This window comes from Brachyhypopomus gauderio, chromosome 17 (genome assembly GCF_052324685.1).
Source record: "Brachyhypopomus gauderio isolate BG-103 chromosome 17, BGAUD_0.2, whole genome shotgun sequence".
Lineage (NCBI taxonomy): Eukaryota > Metazoa > Chordata > Actinopteri > Gymnotiformes > Hypopomidae > Brachyhypopomus > Brachyhypopomus gauderio.
The window spans coordinates 12,610,438-12,620,260 of NC_135227.1; the positions used below are offsets into that span (position 1 = coordinate 12,610,438).

General features: G+C 37.3%; 1 protein-coding gene across 2 annotated transcripts in view; it reads left to right on the forward strand.

The window, feature by feature from the left end:
• The window catches only part of begain (brain-enriched guanylate kinase-associated), a 35,986-nt gene that overhangs the window by 23,325 nt on the left and 2,838 nt on the right, over nt 1-9,823 (forward strand). For both annotated transcript variants that reach the window (XM_076979196.1, XM_076979195.1), the window contains 2 exons: nt 3,410-3,517; nt 7,487-7,570. In XM_076979196.1, the coding sequence (XP_076835311.1) occupies nt 3,410-3,517; nt 7,487-7,570 (192 nt within the window). The remainder of the gene's footprint in view (nt 1-3,409; nt 3,518-7,486; nt 7,571-9,823) is intronic.

Sequence of the window (9,823 nt, forward strand, 5' to 3'; positions counted from 1 at the left end):
CACACAAAAGCACTTTCTGCAAAGCAGATGAACGACAAATGTCTTAAAAGTCGTACAACACGTATTCTAAACATAAAACAATCAATTTTTATCAATATCTTTGAGCATACCTATGCACCATTCAAGGACTTGAAAGCTTTTGCCTGAGATATGGCAACCGTAGCCAAAGACACCGTATGGAGGGTGATTCAAAGGGCCTCTGACTGAGAGGGGCCCTAAAAAATTACATTAGGCACATTTTTTTCTATGATGGCCCAACACCATTTCTTTTCATGAGGTCCCAAATCCTCTGGCTGTGGTGAGATCTTTCGAAGGCTTCCCAACTATACTCCAGGCTCTGTGCTTCAATCTATACTTTTTCCCCTTAAAGGTGGCATTCTCTGGGCACTCATTAGTAAATGCTTTGCAGCAAAAATCAAATTGAACCCCAGGGAGTGTCTTTGCAGTAGCTAACCAATGAAGCGATAAGGAATTTGCATTCAGGAAGTTCAGTCAGACTAATCCTTTACACTTTCCAACTAAAACTTTAAATCACGTTGAGCTCTGCATTAAGGAGTCACTGATGTAAAGTTCATGGTATACTGTTTATGTGGTTTTTGTGTGAAGTGTTAAATAATACATTTTTAGTTTTACAATGCATCTGCCATTTGTCAAATTGTCTGCACTTGTGTATGTCATGTTAAATTTCAGCTAATTCTGAGATATTCAGTGCTAATCAGAGGAAGTCTATAAGAAACAAAAACAGATTTTCTATGAGCAAGCCTTATCCAGCCCTGATCAGCATTAATAACCAGCCTTATTAAGCCCTATCCAGTACAATATTTTACTCTTTGGTACTTGTAATTAGAACAAAGCTGGCAGAACCCAGCTACAAAATGTCACAGTTCAACACTTCAGACAAAAAAAATTAAGCTTGCAAATATGTTTACTGAATTCAAAACAGCTTTATTTTAGCTTTAGTTTACTCTCCTAATTAAGTGACTGTAGTGTGTGGTTCATATGCCATAATGGTATACACCAACTGAAGTGTGGTTCATGGTTTTAGATTTTAGATTTAAAACATTGAGACGCTGCAGACAATACCTTACTGAAACATTATTTTTAATAATAATGATAAAAGAAAGAATTAATGACAGGTTGTGTAGTGGTTATACGTAGCATAGCTGGTGTACACAAGAATAACTGGTAGTCTCCCCTAAAGTGCAAGCATGTGTTGAAATACTTTTCAAGGAGCAAGGCTTCCTTTTCTATTGTAGGTTTCATTCTCTACACAGATTTATACTACACGAGCCTCTAAAGCAGAACCTGAACTGCTTCGACAGGAAGTCCTTGCAAAATAATGTTTACAGACATGTGGACGTGATGGCGGAGCGTGAAGGCTGCTTTTTGTGAAAGTAAAAGTTATGATGATTCAAAGAAAAATGTTTAAACTTCATCCCCATGACAATTACTAACGGTCTAGGGACTGTCTGCAGAAACATCTCGAAATGCAATATTACAACTCATGAAACAAGTGTGACAGTAGAGCGACATGGACGAAATGGATTATGCAAGTTATTGTCACATCCTGGAGAATGGAAGAGAGCAGGGCACATCCCTGATTGGACAGATGTTTCTATGGCAACACACTAGCACACCACAGCAATAATTAAATCTTATGTCAAACAACTAATTACTGTACCTCGTTGGGATAAGGCTAATAACAGTCTGTCAAAATAGTTGTCAATGCTACCATCTGTCTTATTGGAAATGTAAATCTTAATAACATCCTGTTCTCTCCAATCATATATTTCAATCATATGTTCCATGCGGTTAAATGCTTTACTTTGGGTAGAGACAAACAAATATTCTTATTTGTTTTTCAGGCAGATACCCTATAAAATGAATCACCTGTCTTTCAGATTTACATGGTGTATTACTGTGAACATGAGCCAAAATATCAGAGAAAATATTATATTATTGTCCTGGCATAACTAACCATTAACCAGCATGTTGTAATTAAAAGGCGGAAATTATTTGCTCAGTATGATGTGTGACCAAACCTCATTTATCACACACAAACGCTCGCAGTATGTTAGTTTCCCTTTTTAATCGATGCTAATTGCCCTGAGCTGTGGTGATAACTGGAAACAGGGCAGTAGTGGGAACACTTTGAGCATGACCATGTTAACTACACTCACTGTTATGAACATTCCACTTTAAGGAGAGTAATGAAGGATGAAAAGTGACACTTGTTAGCATTTGTGTTCCACTGGCAGTGGAGAGGCCACACGGCACACGTGAGCAGAAGGTCATGACGTATGCCTGATATACGGGTGAAGTGGTTAGAATAGGACAGTGCCTCCAAAAATGTAATGCACTAGTTTCCTATACAAGTGCTTGCATTTTGTATTGAGTGTACTTAACAGTAAAAACTTTTTTTTTACTATTAAGTACCTGTCTTGGCCACCTCTAGAAGAAATGCCACATGCTAATCTCAGATACTTCATTTGTGTGTTTATTTATTTGAAAACGTCTTTGATACAACTTTAGTTTTTATTATCCTCACACAAACTTAAAGCTTAAATGAAAAAAGTCTCAATTAGTTGTTAAAGTTGTGGACTGTAGTAATGTGTTTGTATTCATTTGCAAAAAATGGAGATAGCCTCTATGATAAGGTGGCCCTCCAGAAGTATGTATTTACTTACTCAGCTAATATTGCATATATTTTACCATATTAAGAGGGTTAACTTTATGTTTCTAAATCATAGTCATCATTTTCTTTTTGAGATAAATCTGAGTGCAATATTTTGTGAAGGCTCAGATACAAAGTGCAAAGGTCTGTGTACTTGAGACATTTGTCAGAGCATCATTTGGCAAATCATGATATGAAGTGGTTTTGTCTCCAGAAGCTCTGTCAGCCAAGTGTTACATCACATCACCATTTCATAAGCAAGTGAGAAGAAATCTAGCCTCATTCCTGAGCAAAAAATGATCAGTGGATGAGAATGCATCTGCCCCAGTTCATTATGGGTAATAAGAAAGACTTTCTTCATTAATCAAATATCAAAACATTGTGTAAACCGTCAGTCGAAGATGATTTGTTTTTGAAGTGCTACCAAAATAATATGGGGAATGGTTTTACATGAATTACAGAACTTATTTTTGCCCATTCTCAAGTATTGCCATTTATATCATTTCACTGAATTTCTATAAAGTATATCAAAATACAGGGAAGAAACATAAAGCCTTAATGATTTCAAATATATAAGAGAGAATCAAATTATCTGTTGGGTTAAATATTCAAACTGTCTATCAAATTTTTATTCTCTCCATATTTTTTAAGTAGGGTGATGCCATTGTGATTTCTTAGAGATGAAAAAACTCAAATCTAGACTAAAAGAGTGTTTTCTTATTTTTTCTCTTTTAGACACAACAACATGAGGATGAGAAAAGGGCACTGAGTCGAGAGATCATCGTCCTCAATAACCACCTCATGGAGGCCAAGATTACCATTGAGAAGCTAAGAGAAGACAATGTGAGTCACTAGGATTGCAGAGATCCTAAGGCTCAAACCACTGAAGCACTTTTTTGACCATTAGGCAGTACTATAATATACTATTAGTGACATAAAAACTATATATTGTAGTAAAAGTGAAATGGATTTCATCACCACTCTTCTAGAATTCAATAATTCTGTTTGAATTCTGTTTAATCCCAACACAGGAGCTCATTGTTTTGCAAGGCTGAAAACTTTGTCCTTTTAACCAAATGTTTGTCAAGAAGTTCCGTTTTTATCTATTAATTCAAGAACAGTTTTCCCTTTTTTGCCAAGTAGACCTACATCATTCTGGGCCCTGGACCAGCAGAGCTCTTGTCTCATGAAACAAGTGAGGAGGTCCCCATTTTTAAACTGATTTAGGCTCCTGCAGATTTACAGTACATGATTTGTATTGCAAGGCAATCAACATGCAGTATTCACTGTAGGTCACCAGACATGATCAGAGCCCTGACATGAGTACCACAGGTCACAGGCATCTGAGCTGCAGAAGGCTAAGCTCTCAGAGTGACTAATGGACATAGGACCAAGGAAACACCAAGAAACTGTTTTTCTGGTCCAATCCTGAAGACCATATGTTTGTGTGAATTACAGCATAAACATATTCTAACCTAAGCAACACAGCTGATCAATAAAACACTTCAGACAAAAACAACATAGATTTAAAGTTGAATGAATGTGTTGCTTGAAACAAACACACATTTGAGTTGTATATTAAAAGTATATAACAACCTCAGATTGAATGCAGTATATATTTTCAGGGCACTATAACGTAAACTATTTAGGGTAGGTTTTAATAGTAAACAGGATAAATCCACCTATATTGCTTAAGAATTCTAAACAATTATTTCATGTTGCAGGATCTCCTTAAAATAAACATATCAAGCACATAGATTTCTACCTAGATTAAAAGCTTTATCAAACTTTTTTAACCTGGGTTAATTAGCATAAAATATGTTGACCTGAGCCAGTTATTATGTAGATGTTGTGTTGCTTTTAAAAAGACTTTTTTTTGCTAGCTGTCAATATTGTCAGTCCTAGTACTACTGTACTACTGTACATGTAGCTAGCCTAATCAGCCAACAGAAATGTATAATGTATAAATAAGATAAAGAAATGGAGCAGTGTCAGACAACAGATTGTAAGTTACTGCCTCCATCCTGAACAGTGAACAAAACCCACATATGCTTTTAATGACATTAAATACATTTCACTTCATTCATTAAAAATATGATGGTGACTTATCCAACAATAAGAGGTTGGGTATCTGATGTGTTTAGTTAGTTTAGTGGTAATAAGTCGATCATATCTGAAGTAATTCCATTGCACTGCAGCATAAACTGTCTTCTTGTGATATCTTGTAAAAACAAAACATTTTCCTGATTTGTAGAGATACATGGATTCAACAGAGATAAATAGGACAGTACTGACAGGAATGTGCATTGAGTGCATGTTCTTTTGCATGTGCACAGTCTGCACAAGGCAAACTGAAGTGAGTGGTTTCACCTTCTTTTTGTGCACAGAGAGCACATTTCTGTCTATGCGATCCAGGCAGAGTCTATCTCCTAACTCTATAGTTGCTCAAGTGGCCCACACCACTGAGTTAGCAACCAGAAATGTCCTCAGTACCCCAAGGGCAAATCCAACGGCAACTTTCTCACAGTACTATGAAAGCCTGGAAATGGCAGATTGAAAATGATCTCAAGTGACTTGGATCTACCAGGTCCCAGTGGCTACAGCTGGAAGCTGCAGCAGAGGATCAAGGACAGATCCCTTTAGGTTACACACAGATATTAGCATTACCATCAGCCGTCATTGTTGTTAAATTACCAGAGCTCCAGCATTGGGAAGGAGAACAAGTCTGACTTTTAAACTGCATTTCTGTATTGAATTTCTGCAGTCAAAGGAAGTCTTTGGAGCTACTGAGATGTCAGAATTGCAGTGGCACTGAGGAAATGATCATAAAACGTAGATTGGATAAGTATACATCAGAGAATACTTCTATTAGGCTGTAGGTAGATTAAAGAGTAGAGCAGACATTTTCATGGCCCTGTAATGAAATTAATAGTGTTGCTACATTATTAAAGTGGCTATCTCCCAATGATGGTAAGATTTAGTTCTATAATCAGTGTGGATGCTCCAGAGGAAAGAACAATACTCCTTTTCTTGAAGAGATTTAGCACTATAGCTGATGTTTTGAGAAACAGCATACAGAATTTTTATTTTATTTTCTTATGCTTTAGCAATAATGAGATCAGTTTTAATTAAATACTAACCAGACAAAGCAAATGTGGGGTACCTAAGATAATAAAATAACTTCATCCATTTCTCCAGCTCTCCTCAGTTCTAAATTAACAACAAAAACAACAGGCCCTCAACTGGCTCCATTAAACCCAACCCCATATGAAAATGACTCACAGCACTGCACTGTAATGTATGTTCATAGGTCTTGAATCATTTTCTGAATTATATAAAGTATAAGTGAGTTTTGTGGGCCTATGATTTCAGGTGTAACCACAGTCTGTAAATGACATCTAGGAATATGGTAGATAGAACAGATCACTGCTGCAAAACAAGCCATCCCAAGATAACACATCATCCTGAACCCATTAGGTAATTCTTGGTAATTGCCTTGGGTAGCTCTCATTCTGGTATGGCATTCACTGGCAAACACAAGCCCATCCTAAAGGCAGTAATACCCACTGAGGGAGCCTACTTCAAAATGAGATGGCATAAGGAGATTACTGGCTCTACTCCATTCCCCTTGAACTGGTTCTTCACAAAGACAGATGTTCTCAACTGGATATTTGCCATTTTGCCTTCTGTCTCTTTCCTCTCCGAGTTAGCGGCCACAGTGGGAACATGTGGGGGCGGAGTGATGTTGGGGGGTGTTGGGGAGGTAAGGCTCTAGATGCTTGGATGCCTGTTCTTTTCCCTGTTTGATCATAAAATCTTTATGCCGTTGTATTTTATAGTAATATTAATTTTAGCTTTTATTACATTAATAATTTTCTTTTAGGTAATTATTGTCTGAAATGACAATATAAACATAACAGGATTGAAATGTTCTCCTTGGGAAAGTCTTTGTTTTTGTTTACTCCCCTGACAACCTCCCCTCCCAATACACGCACGCGCGCGCGCGCACACACACACACACACACACACACACACACACACACACACACACACACACACTTCCCACTCCCTTTACTCACCCCATCTGTCTGTTTGATACTGTGATACTTTCATACCGCTTGTTTTTGAAAGTGCACAAATCTTTGAGGCCGAACTCTCAAAGCACTTTGAAGAAGACAAATGTGTTAATGGTACTGGTCAGTTTTTCTTGTATCTATCACTTGCATCTGCCAGTCACAGAATGGCCCACTGCATAGAACTGTACTGTATAGTAATAGTAGTGTAAAATGCTGTCATTTATAAGAAAAGGAAGTTTAGGATTGCATAGAAGGCTTAGCATAAACACCAGAACTTGTGGCATGGGACAATAAAAGATGTTTCCATCCCTGTATACAATACATGGTATCATGTGACGTGAAATTAAAGGAATATCTGAAAAATTAGAGCTGCCAACACACAACACATTCAAAAATGAATTATTATATGAATTATATAAAAAGTTATTTTTGGGGGTCATGTACAGAGAAACCTCAGTGGAATATACCTGTGAGCCACACAAAGGTGCAATCACAGTTTAACTGAAAAAGGTATCGTAGAAACAAGATTCTTATTCCCAAATGTCCAATTCTTTTTCCAGTGAGAAGCATGGTTTTCAACAACCTAAAGAACCATTAGCCATACATATACTGTATATGATGTCTTTCCACTGATCAATAAAAACTGCATTCATATTCATGTATCTTACATACCTCTTTTTTTGGTCAAGGATTTGCCCTTGCTGTGCTCCAATAACGACATGCCTCTTTCCCACAGGACCTGTACAGGAAAGACTGCAACCTTGCAGCTCAGCTCCTACAGTGTGGAAAATCCCATTACAGAGCACACAAGCTGTCAGAGGTAATTCTATTCTGGCTTTACTTCCACCAAGGCTGCTGTACAAAACACTTCAATACAAGGGCTTTCATCATTTTCTCTGCTGTCAGAGTGATCTGACAAAAGAGAATAATACTTGGAAGTGGTTAATTATTGAATAACATGTTCAGCAAAGTTTACTGACTGAAGAATAACTGGTTGACACTGTCTTTAAACCAAAAACTATCAGAATTTCTAGGACATTCAACCATATTTATTTATATAGTGCTTTTGTTGTTAGTGTGCAGTGGTGTTTGTATTGGTCCTGAGAAGGGCGGAGCATGCGTGGTATCACTATTGCCTGGGTCCTGGACAAACTTCCTCCCAGATGTTAATAAAGTCTATTCAGTCTTGTTATAAATGTAAAAATGAATATATGTCATTTTAACTCCTTACAATATTCTGACTGTGTGCACGTGATTTGAAGTGATAAATGAAGCCTAAACTTCTAATAAGTGAATATTCTGTGCATTCATCTATGGTGCTAAACAAGATGGGAATGAATGTCTTTTAAATTGGGTGTATTGGAAAGTGAATCACATAGCTATCCATCTCTGGTGTTTCTTGACAGCAAAGATGAATGAGCATGTGCTTAGCCTGCAGGCTAACCTTGGTATCTTCTCTGGGAGGAAGCTGGGTTTGAAAATAGCACCAACATTTAAAACGATCTTAACCAAAGTTCCAGAATGTTTTTTCCTCCTACCCTCCCTCTCTTCCTCGAGTCTACAAGCTACCTCAGTAAAAGCATTTTTGATGAGGCAGGAATCAAGAGTTACTATGGCAGTATTGCAGTATTTCTGCTGACAGGAGAAATTTTCTTAACCCATACAATGACAAATACTGAAGTGGAGAGCAGATGCTTGCCTGAAGCTAAGAAAACATTTACAGATGGAGACCAATGGATTTTAAATCAGAGCAGAAAGGAAACATTCCTGGAATGTAAACCAAAGTGTGACTGGAGAAATGTGTGCTCTAACTGGCACTCAGTGAGACTCTCCAAAAAAGACCCACTTTTAGAATATTATGTGTTTACTCTGTAATAAACGCTACTAAAATATATGCTAAATAAAATATCTTAATATATAACAACACATACTCTGAGAGGCTTAGTGTGGTTTGTAGTACCCCCTAATCAAGCAACACGAGGACCAAGGAGCTCTCCAAACACACCAGACAGAAGCTAAGATCAGAGTTGGGCAATAAAAATATCCATAACAGTATGAAATCCATTATAACAAAATGAAAAGAATATGACACCACTGAAAACCTGACAAGAGAGGACAGCCCATCAAAACTCACAGACCAGGCAAGGAGGGCATTAATTAGAGATTTAACAAAGACACCTGCAAAGATGCACAGCAGAGATGTGAGTGGCTGTCCGTAAGACCACTTTAAGCTATTCCACAGAGTGGGGAAAAAAAGTGATTGCTTACAGGAAAAAAAACACAAATTGAGGAATACAGCATGTGGCAGACTACCCAAACACATGAAGAAGGGTCTCTGGTCGAACAAGAGTAAAACTGAACTTTTGGTCCATCATGGAAAATGCTGTGTGGTGCATACACACTTAGCATTACCCTAAGAACATGATTCCCAATGTGAAGCAGGGTAATTACAGCATCAGGGAATATAAATCTGGTTCTAAATATACTTCTGAAGCTATACTGGATGATTTAAAGAGAAACATTTAAATTTGGGATGGCCAAGTCAAAGCCCAGTCCTGAATCCAACTGGGAATCTGTGGCATGATGAATTCTGCTGGCTGTGCACCAACCCAGCCCAATCCTACTAATGCAGCAGAGCTGGCGCAGTTTTGACTTGGGCAAATTTCCCAGTGGCTAGATGTGCTAAGATGATAGAGCTATACCCCAAAATGTGCTTCATTTATTATTTGCTCTACAAAGTGGGCAGGGCATTATGTTCACTCAAGATTTCAGTTTTTTGCCTTCTTGTAAAAAATATTTAAAAAAAGACATTTTACACTCATATTTAATATCTACATTGTACACATGTGTATATCAAACATAATAAACCACCAGAGTTCATTTTAATTCCAGGCAGAAATACAACAAAACAGGAAAATATCAAGGGGGTGATGACTTTCAGAATGTGCTGTGTATGACGATACTAACATTAAGATTAATTAAAACACTTTTTTTTTTTTTTTTTTTACCGATTTACTGCTTGTACATTTCCTATCACGGTGTATTCTTCTCACTATATCTCTGTATCTCTTAG